Here is a 20,000-nt window from a genome sequence, read left to right on the forward strand (position 1 = left end):
TTATAGGCCCAACCTTCCCAGTTCTTTTACAGCGCTTAGAAAATCAGAAGGACCGCTGCAATAAGTGTGTGAATCCGAGGAAGCGGAATATGTTGAATAAAATCATAATTAATTGATTCTTCTGTATTTTCTTTTACTCAAAGCCAGGAACTTTGCAGCACCTACCACGTATATATATATATATATATATATAATATATATATATATATATATATATATATATAATATATATGCATGTATATATATAACATATATGAGGAGAGTTCACGAAAATAAAAAAAGACGAAGACAAGTGGTGTAGAAAACAAACAGATGTATTAGTATAACGCTCAGGAATTGGAAAAGTCTTTTACGTTTCGAGCCTACGCTCTTCTACAGAAAGGAACCCAGAAAGAAACAAGGAGAGAAACAATGTGTGTAGTGGCTACCGATCTATCATATATATATATATATATATATATACACAAACATGCACACACACTCACGCACGCACACACACACACACACACCACACACACACACACACACACACACACCACACACACATATGTAACGACTATTTGCTTTTTGCAGCGTTAATTATAGAAATTTGCTTTCGTCTTTGCATGAGTTACCTGTTCGTTCTGGTGGACATAAACATGTATAATAATTAACACCATCTATGCAAGTAGCAGAACTGTGACATCTACTGCTCGAGCAATCATCTTGATTCACGTGACAATTCTCTCCTGTCCAACCTAGATAGAAAGAGAAAGAAGAAAAAAAAACAAAACAGAAAGCGGAGAAACAAAAACGAAAAAGAAGCAAACCGAAAAATATCTACAAGAAAAAGTTAAGAGTTCGAATATATGATACAGTTAACAATGTGAAATAATTTAAAATTCGTATCACGAGACAACTAATGATACTTTGGTTTCTTTGTGTTTTTCTTTTTTGTTATTGTCTTATGTTGGTGTTATTTTCGTAAAATTTTACGTCTGAACATTTTATGATGTAGGGCATTCGAAACCATTAAAAAATGCTCACACATAACGAATGATTTTTACACATGCATTTATATATGTATGTAGGTATTTCTGTGTATTTGCAGGTATACACACAACACACACAACACACACACACACACACACACATATATATATATATATATATAACATACATAGATGTATGTATTTGCGTGTATTCTTGCGTGTGTGTGTGTGTGTGTGAGAGAGTGAGTGCATTTGAACATTTGACTATTGAAGAAAAGCGTGATAATCAGTGATATGTAGGTTATTCATCGTTTCTATGCGTTTCGTGAGTGTCGCTAAAACGTGACAATAAAACTTGCAAAAACAAAAAGAAAAGATTCAGAGAATAACCTCCTTACTATAATAAGTATACATACATACATACATACATACATACATACATACATACATACATACTTACATATATATATATATATATATATAATATATATATATATATATATATATATATATATATATATATATAATATATATATATATAGGTGCGTAAGAGTGGCCGTGTGGTAAGTTGCTTGCTTACGAACCACATGGTTCCGGGTTCAGTGTCTTCTACTATAGCCCCGGGCCAACCAAAGCCTTATGAGTAGACTTGGTAGGCGGAAACTGAAAGAAGCCTGTCATATATATGTATGTATGTGTGTGTGTGCGTAAAAGAGTAAAATTGTATATATACGTGCGCATACAAACACAAACACACGCACATGCATATCTATCTATCTATCTATCTATCTATCTATCTATCTATCTATCTATCTATCTATCTATATATATATATATATATATATGCATGTGCGCGCACATACCTATGGAATATAAAAAGAAAAACAATCAGAGCAAAGTACTAACTATAAGGGAAGAAACAATTGTTAAAAAGATATACTCCGATTCTGTATCATAAGATGCAGCCCGACGAACTAGCCAACTTTTTTCGACACTAAACCGGCCAAATTGATGTTAGTCTTGCTAGATGCACCCAAGCACCAGTTGGTCTCGGTAAATCAAGATATGATTTTTCACCTCTTTTACAAGTCCGGGCAAGGCTGTTTATAGAAGGCCAGCAGACACCCATGCATACCGGCCTCCCTTCTCCACACCACTGATGTTATTCAAAGGAAAGGCAAAGGGGCCGATACGGCTTGGCACACACACACACGCCACACACACACACACACATATATATATATATATATGCTAAGACTCCCTTCGGTCATGACTGACCATGTGATTGTTCCTAGAAAGTTACCCTCCCAGGCACAAGTCCGGGCAAGGTTGTTTATGGAAGGCCAGCAGTCACCCATGCATACCAGCCTCCCGTCTCCACGCCACAAGTGTTATCCAAGGGAAAGGCAAAGGGGCCGATACAGCTTGGCACCAGAGACGTCGCAACTCATTTCTACAGCTGAGTGAACTGGAGCAACGTGAAATAAAGTGTCTTGCTCAAGAGCACAACACGCAGCCCGCACCGGGATTCGAACTCACAACCTCATGATCGTAAGCTCGACGCTGTAACCACTGAGCCACGGTACGACAAACAGGCACCAGTAAAATAGGCGCTGGGATCGATGCAATGAAGTATATCGCTGATGGCAGTGTTCCAGCATGGTCGCAGTTCAGCGAATGAAGCCAGCAAATGACTAAGAAAATGTAGGAGACAAAATTTGTTTTCATATGCATTACTAACCATTATAGGCACTAACATCTGAAAGGGAACGCATTGTTCTGCGGCTTTGTGTGGCGATGGGCTTTCGTGGCTTTCAGTTTTTCGTTCGACTGCCTATGAGTTATTGTATAATCCATATATTTATATGTATTACTCTAGAGTATACAAAATGCAGCACAAAAACTTTCGCTTTTAGTAAATTCGGTAGCTCCTTGAAAATATAACATAACTTGCTAAAGACAGAACATTTCTTTCTATTTTGCTTATCAATCATGTATAAAAAAAATTCGGACTTCGTAACTTATGATTTACAAGAGAAGAATTCTCATGCATTCAACCAAGCAATCAAACAGTATAAAAACAGGGGGGGCTCTTTTTTTTTTTGATAGATGTATATTTTAGACGGGTGGGGATAATGATGGTGGTTGTGCTCAGAAACTGTGTATAATATTTACCAGTATAGCATTTTTTGCGGCCGGTATTTTTGTCACATTTATAATGGCCCTTCTCAGAATTTGTCGGAATACAATATGTTTTACAAGTGCTTCCATAATAGTTCTGATTGCAATACATCTTTAGCTGAAGAAACATACTGCAAAATAAAAAAAAATATATAATATATATATATATATATATGTGTTGCCGTGTGTGTATATATATATGTATACATATATATATATATATATTATATAATATATATATTATATATATATATATGTATGTATATATATATACTACCGAGTAGTAACATATTGTCATATATATATATATATATTATATATATATGTATGATGTATGTATGTATGTATGTATGTAGTGTATGGTATGTATGTATGTATGTATGCACACACACATATATATATGTGTGTGTGCAGAGAATCAGGAGGTAAAAAACAAGCATTCACTGCAATTTGATTACGCATATTTTTTTTTACTCCATTCTACATCCATACAAAAATTTCTTAATTATCCTAGATTTTTTTTTCACTCGTCAAAAGCTAAATCAATTACGAACATCTAACACACAAAAATAAAGACTAAAAGTATAACAATATAAAAATAAATTCCCTTTATTTTTCTCTTCTTTTCTTTGAACACTTAAGAAAGTGTCACTGCAGCGTTTCGAACTCACCCACAATTCCCCTCGAATCAGATTCTTGTCACTTAAGTAGAATCATAGAAAACAAAAAAATATAATACGTTGGCTCCATAATTTCAAGTGCTGCTTAGCTCCTTAATACAGTTTTGACTCGCAAAGTGTTAAAGCTAAATTGTGTGTCAACATTCACAGGTTGCCCAATTAACAATAAGCTCCAATAATGGTTAGAGAAAACCAGTGATATCTGAATCGCGTTCTATATCTTCACACACTTCCATTTTCTTTTTCGTTTTCAACATCACACTCTTTCACTCCTTGTTATTTCACAACCGCTTTCCCACTCGCACATGCTTTTACTTCTTCATACCCTGCCAATCCTTTACAATTCAAAAACAAATCATCAATTGAAGTACACCGTAGTAATGGCCCAGTGGTTAGGGCAGCGGACTCGCGGTCATAGGATCGCGGTTTCGATTCCCAGACCGGGCGTTGTGAGTGTTTATTGAGCGAAAACACCTAAAAAGCTCCACGAGGCTCCGGCAGGGGATGGTGGTGATCCCTGCTGTACTCTTTCACCACAACTTTCTCTCCACTCTTACTTCCTGTTTCTGTTGTACCTGTATTCAAGGGGCCGGCCGGCCTTGTCACTCTCTGTGTCACGCTGAATATCCCCGAGAACTACGTTAAGGGTGCATGTGTCTGTGGAGTGCTCAGCCACTTACACGTTAATTTCACGAGCAGGCTGTTCCGTTGATTCGGATCAACCGGAACCCTCATCGTCGTAACCGACGGAGTGCTTCCAGTCCCAATAACAAAATATATTCTAACTCAGCCTATCAAAGTTATAAAGCCATTAAAATCTATTTTCTGTTATGTCAGACAAATGACATTCATTTTTTATGTTACGGTTGATCATGGTCAGATGATAAGATTTATAAAAGTTTTAAATGTTAATAAGAGGAATGAGAATTTATTACTTTTATATATTATTCCTTTATTGATATTTATTTTAAATGTTGGGTATATTAGGGGAATTGACTTTTAATTATTTGTAAAATTAGTTTATAGAAAAATGCTAGGTTGTGGGCTTAGAGAAAAAGTTAATTTATTTTACTATGGGTAAATTAAAATTAGAATTTTTTTTAGTATTATGTTAATGTCAGTTTCTTTTGTTTTTATAATGATATTTATATATTTGATTTTAAATAATTATTGTTGTATTATTTCACGGGTAATTTTTAATGTTATAAGGTTATTTGTTGAATTCGATATTGTTGAATCTAATACATCTTGTTGAATCTGTATACATGTTTGGCGCACTGACTCTACTCCCCGGTTAAGGTCAATATTTTCAATGTTTGCTCTCAAAATTTTGTGTCTATTTCTAAGACTCCAATAATAATCAGATGTATCATGAACTTTATGACTTCTTCATTACCAGCACTTGAGAATTACATACGTCTTATCAGTATAACACTGAACTTTCTTCTTTCGTATACCTCTGGTCGCAAATGAGTATACCGTATCGTTTACAATGTGTAGTTTCTTCTTATCGACGACTACAATACCCGTTTGTTGTGTCCTATTTGGTTCGTATAGTAAAATCCCATAACAACCCCACTTCACTGTTTTCAAGAGACTGTCTGTCTATTTTCCACAAAGTGGTTATAGCTTCTTTTTTTGTGCATACAAAAATTCCAGGATACTGTTGCAACAAACTCATCATGACTTTACTTTATATATTCATAATGAGTTAACTGTAGACATTTCGATACAATGTGTATTATGATCTTATTGTATTCATCACCACACATACCTCATTTAACTTTGCAATCTTGTTGCGCTATCATGCTTTTATTTCTTTATTGCCGACAAGTGGTTAAAACACAGAGGGGACAAACAAGGACAGACAAAGGGATTAAGTCAATTACATAGACCACAATGCGTAACTGGTACTTATTTAATCGACTCCGAAAGGATGAAAGGCAAAGTCGACCTCGGCAAAATTTGAACTCAGAACGTAACGGCAGACGAAATACCTATTTGTATTTCTTTACTACCCACAAGGGACTAAACACAGAGAGGACAAACAAGGACAGACAAACGGATTAAGTCGATTATATCGACCCAGTGCGTAACTGGTACTATTTAATCGACCCCGAAAGGATGAAAGGCAAAGTTGACCTCGGCGGAATTTGAACTCAGAACGTAGCGGCAGACAAATACCGCAAAGCATTTCGCCCGGCGTGCTAACGTTTCTGCCAGCTCGTCGCCTTAGACCAAGCTCTATCATGCTCTTGTTCCAATCTACCCTTAGATTCCTGTGCTGCATGATCATTCCTTCAGTTTTCCTCTTCAGTTCCTTTTCTTTAGCTAAAGCTATCTGTTCTTATCCTTTTTTCTCTTTTTTGCATTCTTGTGAGACGATAAGGGAATTTGTTTTACTTCAAAATTTCATTTCCGCTTTTCCACTCTCTGTGTTACGCTGAATATCCCCGAGAACTACGTTAAGGGTGCACGTGTCTGTGGAGTGCTCAGCCACTTACACGTTAATTTCACGAGCAGGCTGTTCCGTTGATTCGGATCAACCGGAACCCTCGTCGTCGTAACCGACGGAGTGCTTCCACCAAAGTAGGATCGTATGGGTGAGACTAATCAATTTAGATCATTCAAAGCTTTCGATAAGGTCGATCACCAATACGTAGCTGTTCTCATGACGGCTGGTTTTGGTTCCGTCCTCCACGGTCAGACTGCCGCTGTGTGCATTGAATCTGTCCTATTGTAAGAGTGAACGCCAACCCATCCAGTAGCTTTTCGTCCGTGTATGGGAACGCTAAAGGTCTTCAATCTTTTATTACTCACGTAATTTTGTTTTAATTAATGCGTTTTTAAGTATATATGTTTTACTTATTCTATGTAATTATGTTAATTTTGTTTAATGTGTCTCTATATAATTGCATAACATCTTTTACATTCCCGTCCTTTTGTACCTAACTTTTTTTGTCTCATCTTACATGTTCCTAAGCCTTTCGTTTAATGTTCATTGTATTTTATTACACGTTCCACACCCGTGTGGCTAATATAGAAACATACTTTTGTTATGTTTTCCTTTTTGAATACATATTTACATAATTTGCAGACTCTCAGTGTCTGAAGTATTTGTCATATTCTTATTGATACACTCATGACCAGTGTTATGTTATCTTAACAGACTCTTTACTAGCAGCGTCAGCTTAGTTTACCTTGAAAACTGAACCCACTTTTTACGTAGAACAACAAACCAGACAGCTGAAAAATTAATTTTAAACTATGACCCATCTTCTTTTACTTTCTCTTTGCTTTAGCTTTCAAACGTATAATGAGAGAATAGTTGCTTGAGCGCAAATGATTCTTTGGCTCAAATGTCAATAAAAACCAATAAAAATCATTATTTTGCAGTAACTGTGAGCATACACACCAGATTTAGGAAACAAGATTCTCTCACAAAAGAAGCGTAATTTTAGATGAGGAATTTGGATGATTTTCAAGCTCGGTTTCAGGTTTTCAAGAAAACTAGTTTCCATTTTACGCGTTTATAAGCAAAAACATAAGCACTTCTTGAAACATTATAACAAAGGACTCACCTGCTTACTCTTCCTTTGAGGTTTATGATTTTCCATGCAAAGTGTCTCTCTACTTTAATATAGGACGACATATAATCTACTCTTTGGAAGACATCCACGTCAGCATAATCCCAAACCGCTATCTTCAAATTCAATAGTGACTGTAAGTGAAAAATATATAAATAAAAAAAGTTACATATGCCATTCAGATGCAAACTTATTCAACGATAAGCGTTTCTTAGTCTAGAAAATCTGAAAGTGATTTTCAACACGAAGGATAACTAGAATTATGCATAGTCAGAAACAGCAAGAGTCCTAGATTGTTTGAAAATATGATTCAAAGACTGATTGAGTAATTTATCCACACAGTCATTGCATTGTCTCCTTATCTCTCTGTCTCTTAATGCCATAAGTAAATATTTCCGTATAAATATTTGAAAATCTGCCTGCAAATCAACAAATCTTTGGTCAAAATATAGAGTATTGCCATCCCTTGCTGTTGGCATTAAAGATAAAAACAATTCTACTGCAGTAATTATTTACAACTAAGTTGAGTGGAGCTTTGATAACACGAGATGTCTTGGCAAAATATGCATCAAAGCACCAGTGATTACTGAACAAGAATCACTGCAGACTAACCTCACTTTTGAACTAGATTGGGATTATAACCTCTTGCCAGAATTAAGTGCCTAATAACCTAAGAAATGCGATTCCGACAATGCCCAGAACACATTAATTTTGGAGTCTTTAGAACTATAATTGCTCTTTTAGCTATATTTATATAATTCATGTCAATGAAAATATTCTGCCTCTCAAAATATACAATATTTGCACACATACAAACACACTCACGTACACGCACACAAGCAGACATACATGGGCATAATTTGGCGCTCTGCGTTCTGAGACCTCTGTCAAGGTCAACTTTACAACTTTATTTTTTAATTATTCCGGGACCGATAAATAAAATAACAGTCAAATTGGAGGTTGATTCCTATCTCTCCTTTACTTTCGGAATTAACCATGTTGGGCCGTGTGGTACACTCTCAACACCCTTTCTTTAGATATGGAGAAAAAGTTGAAACATATTATTAGAAACATCGTAGATAAACGGAAACTGATATGCTAACGAAACAGTCCAACGACGCCGGACCTTTTTGCTGTTCATCGCATTTAATGGTGATCAATTTTTCCCTTTTGAGATATTTCGAATACTGTACATTTGAAATTTTTTTTACAGATTTAAAGAGTAAACAAAGATTAAGTTGAAGTTTCCAAGTGTAACCCAACGGCTGTGTCTCTTTCTCGCTTCTATCTGGGCTGACTGTTGCTTTCTCACTTCACAAATTACCTTCCAGCAGAAAGAATGATGTTTTTTGATGCTGATTGATCGGGCTAAATTTATTGAGGATGACTTTGGCTTGGACCTTTCCGGCATCAGGAATGATTTTATTGCAGCAAACAAATTTTTCTGCCTTATTTTAATACATTATATGGAGACAATGTTTAAATTATGTATTCTTAGCTCCAAGCCTCTGTGGTGTAGCAACGGTTTGCCCCTGTACAGAAGTACATACACTTGGTTCCAGATTTCGCAGACGTGACCTGGAAGAGTACTTGTGCTGAGGTTGCCAACATCCATCAAAATCATGACTGGAATATTTTCTGGTCCACGCACGCACGTACACATACATACAACACACACACACACGCACATACATAGTCATATAAATATGTATACGTATGCATATTTGTATATGTGCGCATAAGTATACATATGTATATATACATGTCCCGAGCGTTATACAAAGACATCTGTTTGTTTTCTACACCACCTGTCTTCGATTTTTGTTTTTTTCATGAATTCTTCCTAAATATATACATACATATATACATACAACACACACACACACACACACACACACACATATATATATATTATTAATTATATATATTATTGTTATTTATGTATTGGTTTATGTCTATCACTGTTTGAGTTGCATAATAGTAGTTTATCTCTAATTCATATTATATATATATATATATATATATATATATAAATTTTAAATACGGACAATATCGATATTATCAAGTGGCCAGCATGGAAATAAATACAATACATATTACCTATCATGGTATATATATATATATATATATATTATATATATATATATATATATATATATATATATATATAATATATATATATATATATATATATATATATATATGTATATATATTATATATAGTAATATATATATATATATATATATAATATATATATATATGTATATATGTTATATATATATATGTATGTATATATAGATAGATATAGATATAGATATAAATATATATTTACAAACACAGATGGTTTGGGTGGGTGTTGGACGCAAGGTTGAAGTTTAGATTTGCAAATCGGTTGGCACAAAGTGCTTCAAGTGTTTGGATCTGTGTGTCCCTGTGTTTAATTTAATCCTCTGGCAGAAGATCGTGTTTTAATGACTGAAAAAAAAAACGTGAAAAACAAAAAAGAAAAAGAGAAACGTATGGTATTATTGCTGTTAATTTTCCCGAAATCCTGGTTTCCTCTCTCTCCTTCCTAGTAAATTATATTCCTTCCTAGCCTTGCATTAAAACCACTCATTGTTCAGTTGTATCACAGCTTTCAGTACCTTGCCTAATGTTTGACAGAAGCGGCCTTTGTTCTTGTTATTAGATGGCTTAGTTAGTGCATATGCACCCAGTTGGTACAGAGGTACACAGTAATGGGAAGCACCAGATCTCTTAGCATGGCGTTCGTCATTCACTGATGTCAACGGCTGCGTCAGTTATTTCAGGCAGTAGATTGCACCTCGTGGAAACCAATGCCGTGTTACTGATGTTACCTTAGATATTGGTACTCCAGAAGTAATTATGGTCCTTACCAAGCTTGTCAACGCCCTGGTATCATAGTTTCAGTTTACTGACAATGAGTATTGTTCAACATCGGGGGTCGATTCATCGACTTGCTGGTATTAGGAAGAAATACTATGTTGCAAGTAATAAAGGTTGTCTGGGCATTGTTTCATTCTTATATATTATTATTATTATTATTATTATTATTATTATTATATTATTATTATTATTATTATTATTATTATTTTAATTATTATTATTATTATATATTATTATTATTTTATTATTATTATATTATTATTATTTTGATTATTATTATTATTATTATTATTATTATATTATTTATTATTTATTTTTAATTATTATTATTATTATTATTATTATTATTTTGATTATTATATAATATTATTATTATTATATTATTATTATTATTATTCTCATATTATTATTATTATTATTATATTATTATATTATTTATTATTATTATTATCATTATTTCTAAGTCTCTCTAAAGGAGACTACGGCAGAGGTACTGGATATTGATATGGCAGTCCATAAACATAGGACGAAAGCTGCCGTTGATTAGCTCCAAGAGGCCATCGCCTCTAGCTAGTTATGTGACACACGAACCTGTATCGAAGAGAAGCGGCTGACCTCCCTCGTTCGAAGATTATAATGGACACAGGTTCGTGTGTCACATAGCTTGCTAGAGGCGATGGCCTCTTGGGGCTAATCAACGGCAGCATTCATCCTATATTTATGGACTGCCATATTAGCTTGGCGATAACTATTAATATATATATATAGGAAAAAAGCAACAAGAATGGATCAATATATCGGTACAATTGTTTCGTACGAGGACATCTTTAATAAAGCTACAAAAATTGCAGTAAATATAGGTGGCTCGTACTCATCAGCCGAAAAAACATCAGAGATTCCCAAACATCAAAAGGGGTAATGTTACACTTATGAAACATCATGGAAAATTCTATAAAAATGAGAATTTAGATAACATATTGGTTTTTAAGAGTTCAATTAGTATTATACAGTCATATATCAGGTTATTAAAAAGTTTTTTCAAAACTAGGTGATACTTATTGATTTAAGTTAATTGATTTAATTCTTCATTCTATTAGACTATGTAGATAATTTAAATTTTTCTCTCTATTTTTTTCTCTCTATTTCTTAGTCTATTTCACTTTAACCTACTTATAGAAAATTAGTTAAACTTCTTAGTTTCTTTTACACTAATAACTAATTCTGCTAATCCCAAACCTATTATAATATAATATAATATATTATAATATAATTGTATGGTTTCATTAGAAAATAACTCCTGTTTTCTTTTTTCTTTTCTTTTCTTCTGACCTCTCATTGTAACCTGACAATCTATTAATCGTAACATTAATAAATAAAGAAATAAATTAAATGACCTCAGTTCGAATTTTGCACCAAATAAGCTTAGATGTTTTCTTATAGTAACAACTTGTGACCCTCCCTTTTAGCTTCCCGTTCCCTCTTTTTAGCAATTAATAGCAGTAACTGGTAAATCATCTTCTTTCTTCCTTAGCTCTGTGATTCTTGTAAATTTCAATAACAATCTGTTCCTCTACACGAAAAGACTGTCGCTTTGCTTCTTACTCGGATTATAATACAGCAGTTCCCAGAAATTTCGCACGATTGTATCCAAAATTTCTTCACATAGCTTGATTAACAATTTACTATGAACTATATATGGACAAGAACATATTCTGTAAGTTCAAAACCTCTCATCGGATCTCCAGGAATCGAATTTTCTTCAATGCAGTTAAACTCACACCCTCATTTGTATCTTCACTCTCTGGAAAACTATGATGTTTTGAAAAAACTTTTTAATAACCTGATATATGACTGTATAATACTAATTGAGCTCTTAAGAACCAATATGTTATCTAAATTCTCATTTTTATAGAATTTTCCATGATGTTTCATAAGTGTAACATTACCCCCTTTGATGTTTGGGAATCTCTGATGTTTTTTCGGCTGATGAGTACGAGCCACCTATATTTAACTGCAATTTTTGTAGCTTTATTAAAGATGTCCTCGTACGAAACAATGTACCAATATATTGATCCATTCTTGTTGCTTTTTTCCTATTTGTAATCACCCCACTTTGTCGTATGGTTAACACCATATAGATTTCCAGTGCATCCTAGTTAAGGACCATATTCATGTGAATTCATTAGAACTTACTTGAATCTCATTACTTAAACCGTATATTTATATATATATATATATATATAGATATATATATATATATATATATATATTATATATATATATATATATTATACTTATATAGTGTGTGTGTATAATGTCTCTGCATCGTGATCTGCAATGTAAATTTCTTTTCTACCCTGATGATAGAGGCTCGATTTATCTACTGCTTATTTGCTACGTCTGCGGCCGTTATATAATGGTGAACAACACCTACGAATATTATGACGGAACCCGAACCTCCAGAAACAGGTGTTAACTGATAACACCTTACCTCTCCCCCTTTAATTTTCTCTATCTTATGCTGACCATGCCAGTTTGATCTATTAGTATATAATTATCTATATTTTCATACTTAGATATTTATCGTCTGGAAGTCTTTAGTCTTTGCTTTCTTTCTGTTTGCCTGTACACACACACACATTTATATTTTATATCAAATCCATGCTATCAAATTTAATTTGTTTATCAGAATAACTGAATATATATACGAATATATATATATATATATACATAAATATAGAACATCAAGCAGACAATACTGTTCAACCTGCCGCCAGTAACGAACCTATAAGGACAACAAGAAACAGCTGTAAGTCAAATTTACTGTAATAAAAAAAGAATGTAATAATCATTATTCATACCTTGTCTTGCACACACATGCATACACACGCGTGCTCATCAAAATATATTTGTGAGTATCTCTCTATCCTCTATCTCTCTATCTATCTATCTATCTATATATATATGCTTTCGGTGCGAATAGTTTTTTATACGGTACTATGTGCATATATATATATATAATATATATATATATATATATTATATATATATATAATATATATATATATATATATATATTCTTTTATTCCTTATTTTGTTTCAGGCATTTGACTGCAGCATGTTAGCGTACCACCTTCAAGGGTTTTTAGTCGAACAATCGACCCCAGAACTTTTTTTAAAGCCTAGTACTTATCTTATTGTTTGTTTTTGCCGAGTCGCTAGGTACGGGGACGTAAACACACCAGCACCGGTTGTCAAAGCTGTGATGGTGGGGGGGGGGGAGCAAACACAGACACAAAGACACACACACACACACATATATACGACGGGCTTCTTTCAGGTTTCGTTTAACAAATCCACTAACAAGGCTTTGATCGTTCCGAGGCAATAGTTGAAGACACTTGCCCAAGGTGACATGCAGTGGGACTGAATCTGGAACCATGTGGTTGGGAAGCAAGCTTCTTAACCACCCCTCCCACATATATGCTGAAACCCCTTCCGTCATGACTGACCATGAGATTGCACCTAGAAAACTACCCTTCCAGGCACAAGTCCGGGTAAGTTTGTTTATGGAAGACCAGCAGTTACCCATGCAAACTGGCCTCCTCTCTCCAAGCCACCAGTGTTATCCAAGAGAAAGGCAAAGGGGCCGATACAGTTTGGCACCGGTGACGTCTACATGTGAATGAACTGGAGCAACGTGAAATAAAGTGTCTTGCTCAAGAACACAACACGCAACCCGGTCTAGGATTCGAACTCACAACATCACGATCATAAGCTCGACGCTCTAACCAGAGCCATACTCCTTCATTAATATATATATACATACATACATACATACATACATACATACATATAATATAATATATATATATATATATATATTATATAATATATATATATATATATATACACATATTACATATATATACATATATATATATATATTATATATATATATAATATATATTTGTATATATATATATACCCATACATATATGCATATATATACATATATACATACATATATACATATATATATATATACTCACATACAAACCCTGCTTTCAATTGAGCCCATATGGTATAATAAACATAGTGAATAAAGGGGGATAGGTGCCAACATTTTGACGTGCCGTAGGTTTGCCATTTGGTTGGAATATCTTTGTGTGTATGTTTGCGGTATATTTATATATATATATATATATATATATATATATATATATATATATATATAATTTATATATATATATATACCCGCACACACATGAATACATATATATCTGTGTGCGTGCTTAGAGTGCATTCATATAGTTGTTATGAATTAGTTAATAAATTACGGGCAATATTCCAAGGTGAGTGAGTGTGTGTGTGTGTGTGTGTTTGTTTGTGTGTGTGTGTGTATGAGTGAGTGTGTGGAGTGTGGAGTGTGGAGTGAGGAAGTAGGTAATTTGCTGGCGTCCTCATTCTTTTCCTGAATATTCAAAGTTCATAATGTCACAAATAACATAAGATCTTAGTAAATTTACATTTATATAGATGGAACTGTCAGAAATGTGTGATGTATTATTAATCTTAGCCAGTCCTTTTGCAGAAACGTTAGAGCGTCGGGTAAATTCCCTGAGGTAAATGTTCCGACTCTTTACGTTCTGCGTTCAAATCACACCGACGTTTACATTGCCTCATGTCTTAAAAGAATATAAAGGATTGGGGGAAAACGAGACGGTGGTAGCAATATCTCGTCTGCTATGCTACAATTACTATCTGAACAAATCGAAGTACTAAAACTACTAAAATGGAACAGCCTGCTCATGAAATTAACATGGAAGTGGCTGAGTATTCCACAGACTTGTGTATCCTTAATGAGGTTTCCAGAGACATTCAGCGTGACACAGAATAAAGTGTGATAAGGCCGGCCCTTTGAATTACAAGTACTACTCACTTTGGCCAGTTGAGCGAACTGGAACAACGTGAAATAAAGTGTCTTGCTCAAGGACACAACGCGACACCGGAAATGGAACTCAGGGCCTTACGATCGTGAACCGAATACCTCTAACCACTAAGCCACTCGCCTTCACAGTCGAAGAACATGGTAGGCGTAAACAAGGAGACATCTTTAAACACAAAAAGAGCCCTGCAAGGCTCTTTTTGTGTTTAAAGATATACTCATTTACTCTTTTACTTGTTTCAGTCATTTGACTGCGGCCATGCTGGAGCACCGCCTTTAATCGAGCAACTCGACCCGGGACTTATTCTTTTGTAAGCCCAGTACTTATTCTATCGGTCTCTTTTGCCGAACCGCTAAGTAACCGGGACGTAAACACACCAGCATCGGTTGTCAAGCAATGCTAGGGGGACAAACACAGAACACAAACATACACGCACACCACATATATATACATATTATACGACGGGCTTCTTTCAGTTTCCGTCTACCAAATCCACTCACAAGGCATTGGTCGGCCCGGGGCTATAGCAGAAGACACTTGCCCAAGGTGCCACGCAGTGGGACTGAACCCGGAACCATGTGGTTGGTTAGCAAGCTACCTACCACACAGCCACTCCTGCGATATATATATATAAAATAAACTTGGTACTTGCTTATTATTATCGACAGGTAATTCTTTTATTGACTAAAGAATTAGTAAATAAACTTTAAGCAAATGCCTAATTCCTTGCCCTTTTCCTTCTCCATGAGATTGTGATAGCTTAATCGAAGTCCGTCGAACAACTCTCAGGAATATAACAGTTTATTATTGGCTGTCGATAAGAAAAATACCATAAACTTTATTTAAATTAACAGTATTGAAAGTGTCATCATAGTTCATTGATAAAAGTAGTATAAAATAAACTGAAGACGAACTTGCTCATAAAAAAAAATTCTTCATGCTAGAGACAGTTATTTTTTTTCCAGGTGCAGGCGTGACCGTGTGGTACGATATAATTCGTTGACTCTGGCGGGAATTTTTCACGAATATTAAAAAGAAAAAAAAGAACATTCTGAAAAAAAAAGATACTCTAATGTAAGAGTTGCCAAATCATTACACCGTCTTAGTACTTCATAAATAGTCCACTGTATGGCACCCTGGGCACGTGTCTTCTACTATTGCCTCGAACCGACCAAAGCCTTGTGAGTGGATTTGGTAGATTGAAACTGAAAGAAGCCCGTCGTGCATATACTATCTATCTATCTATCTATCTATCTATCTATCTATCTATCTATCTATCTATCTATCTATCTATCTATTTATCTATCTATCTATCTATCTATCTATCTATCTATCATCTATCTATCTATCTATATGTATATATATATATATATATATATATATATATATATATATATATATATATATATAATAAATGAAAGAATGGAGTCGAACGAAGATGTTAACAAATTTCCTTTACTCTCGACATATTTTCGAAGACAACATGTTTTCATTCCAAAGGAATAAAGGTGCATTATGCAATCCTCTCATCAGGAAAGAAAGGGAGCCTCTCTCGACAACAAGACAAACAAAATTTCGATGACTGCGAATTTTCATGCTGACGATAACATAAAATAGGATAATTCATTCACCTATATATATATATTATATATATATATATATATATATATTATATATATATATATATATATATGTATGTATATATACATATAAGCGTTAACAGACAACAGCTCAACGATTTTATTTCTTTTGTTAATACCTTTCACCCACACCATATCATACTTCTCTTTGCTTTCTTGACATTTCCGTTAAAATATACAATACCCACCTCTCCACCTCTGTCTACTAGAAACCTCCTGACTTCCACTCCTACCTCCACGACTTTCCTCTCGTCCCAAACATTAAATCTGTTATACTTTTCTCTCAATTTCTTCGCCTTCGACAACTTTGCAGCATCGATTCGGATTTCGAATCATATCGCAAAACGATGCGACAGTTTTTTCTAAATCGAAGATATCCCCCATCAGTTGTCAAGTCGGTACTCCACCGATCCCAAGCCATCAACCGCACCGCAGCAGCTCACCTACCATCATCACGCACTTCCACCATCCGTATCCCACTCTATCTCACCTACCACCCGTCCATCCTCCCTCTAAAGCACAATCTCACCCACAACTTTTGCATTCTTCTTTCGGACCCAACAACCGCCCCTATCTTTTCCTCATCACCTCTCCTGTCTTAAAAATGATACGAGTCTTAGAAATCTCTTTGTTAGAAGCTTCAGAGCTCCCAGTTCCGCATAACCTGGAACCTGTAAATGTTCTCGCCGACGTTGTAACACATGCCCCTACATCAACAATATTACCACCATCACGGGGCCCAAGAAACGGTATCGCATAACACCCTACTTCGGCGAATCTCATATATTGCATTGTATGCAAACCCTGCGGTGCTCTTTACATTGGAGAAACAGGGCGACGCTTCGGGGATCGTTTTCACGAACACATCAGAAGCATAATGCTTCGTATGCCAGGCCAACCAATCGCCACCCACTTCAACACTGTAAATCATTCTATTGCAGATTTGTCAGTGTGTGGTGTGGCCTTGCACCACGGATCCTTCTTCTCTAGGAAACGAAAGAAGCAACGTCTCATATTCGATCTTGGCAATATATCCCCAACAGGTATGAATGAACGTTTTTCCTTTCATCCTTTCGCCTCCTCTTAATTCTTCTTTGCCATTTTTAATCCTCCTTCGACACTCTCCCTCCGCAACATTCCCGTATTTACTTACTTCCACTCTCTCCATCACCCATTTCCTCCTCCTGTCTGCACGCCCTCTCCCTATAACTTCTGTTTCACGTGCGTAACCCGCGTTACTTTTCGTCCATTGTCAGTTGCAGCCAGTTTTTCAAGCTGAGAGGATGGAAACTCTGACTTTTTTCTCCTTTTCATCTCTTTTTCTCTGCCCCCTGTCGAAGGATTGCATCTGAAACGTTGGATATTCCACTTCGCACGGCAAGTTCACTATACCCCTTTTCACTTATATATATATATATATATATATATATATATATATATATATATACGTTTATGAATGGACAGAGCGGAGTAGGAGCACACACGAGGACGGAAAGTGTCACTGAAGAGGTCACAGATGTGTGACGAAAGATTTCCGGAGAGAGTATATGAGATAAAATAAGAACGATAATAAACGAGTGAAGAACGAATATATAATGCGTGTGTTTATTTGGCAAAAAAAACTGTCCATCCCAAAATACAACAATATATATATATATGTGTGTGTGTGTGTGTGTGTGTGTGTACGAGTGTGTGTGTGTGTCTGTGAGCGTGTGTACATGTGTGTGTGTGTGTGTGTCTTTGTGTCTGTCTTCTCACCACTGTTTGACAACCTGTGCCGGTAGGTTTACGTTGCCATAATATATCAGTTCGGCAAAACAGATCGATAAAGTAAGTACCAATCTTAAAAATTAAGTCCTGAGGTCAATTCATTCGATTAAAATTTTTTGACTGCGGTGCCCCAGCATGGCCGGAATCTAATGACTGAAACAACTAAAAAAATGTTTGTCAACATAGTTGTAATTTTCCACTTTTAACATACAAGTCTATTATAAAACATTTCGAAATTACATAGGCAAGAACAGCGCTATTGTTATGTCTCAAGTGTTTACTTTCGCGGGATCAATACATATTCCATTTATAATTGCTAAGAAACGTAGAAATTTCCTTTCTTTGAAGCGGTTAGACAGCTCCAGTATCTAATCAATTCTCAACTGATGTTATTCGATCTCACCACTTCAGGTCAGCGAATTATTCATCAGTTTTTAGAATGGTTATTAAATTATCTTGGACCTTGTAAGGTTATTTCTACAAACCAGAAGAATAAAAAAAAAAGGTGAAGGGTGAATCGGATGCTTGATTAAAGAGGAACTAAGGATTTAACTAAGAGTAAATTGGGTTAGATTAAACGATTTCCTCCTACTACAAAATCAATACCTTTTCAGTCTATTCTGACGTTAGTATCTACTATGATATGGGTTTTTTTGCATAGTTACCCACACATACGCATATTGATTTCAAAATTTGGCACTAGGCCAGCAATTTAGGGGGAAAGGGCAAGTCAATTACATCAACCCAGTGTACAACTGGTACTTGTTTTTCCAGCCTGAAATGATGAAAGGCAAAATTGACCTCGGCAGAATTTGAATTCAGAACGTAAAGATGGACGAAATGCCATTAACCATTTTGCCCAGCGTGATAACGATTCCGTCAACTCATCGCCTTCTTACACATACACATATTGATGCTCATACATACATCCACACGCCACACTCTCACACAAACAGACACACTCATTCAGACGCCTACATATATACACCTTCCTTACCTACTTATCTATATATACGTATATCTATGATTTCCCCGAAGCATCAAAATTTTTCAGTGAAATTAATTCATAATTCCTTGAAATTGTCTGTTTTGCAAATCAGTAACAGTTTCTGCTAGGCGCCGATAGGTTTTTGTTTGCTTTCTCCATTAAGAGGCAAATTTCAGCTCATTTAGAATTTTTTAGCGTAAATTTCATCATCTAGCTAATTTACCTAAATTCACACTACTGGCTTACACGATTTATTTCTCATTATATACATACATACATACATACATACATACATACATACATACATACATACATACATATTTATG

The 20,000-nt window shown here is 35.0% G+C and overlaps 1 protein-coding gene across 1 annotated transcript in view; it reads right to left on the bottom strand.

Moving 5' to 3' along the window:
* LOC115218563 (mucin-5AC) overlaps positions 1-20,000 on the bottom strand; it is an 82,900-nt gene that overhangs the window by 14,001 nt on the left and 48,899 nt on the right. The window contains exons 2-4 of the mRNA XM_036508544.1: positions 7,414-7,553; positions 3,147-3,283; positions 615-737 (exon numbers count right to left, since the gene is read on the bottom strand). Of these exons, the coding sequence (XP_036364437.1) occupies positions 615-737; positions 3,147-3,283; positions 7,414-7,553 (400 nt within the window). The remainder of the gene's footprint in view (positions 1-614; positions 738-3,146; positions 3,284-7,413; positions 7,554-20,000) is intronic.

The sequence above is a fragment of the Octopus sinensis genome, linkage group LG13, assembly GCF_006345805.1.
Source record: "Octopus sinensis linkage group LG13, ASM634580v1, whole genome shotgun sequence".
Lineage (NCBI taxonomy): Eukaryota > Metazoa > Mollusca > Cephalopoda > Octopoda > Octopodidae > Octopus > Octopus sinensis.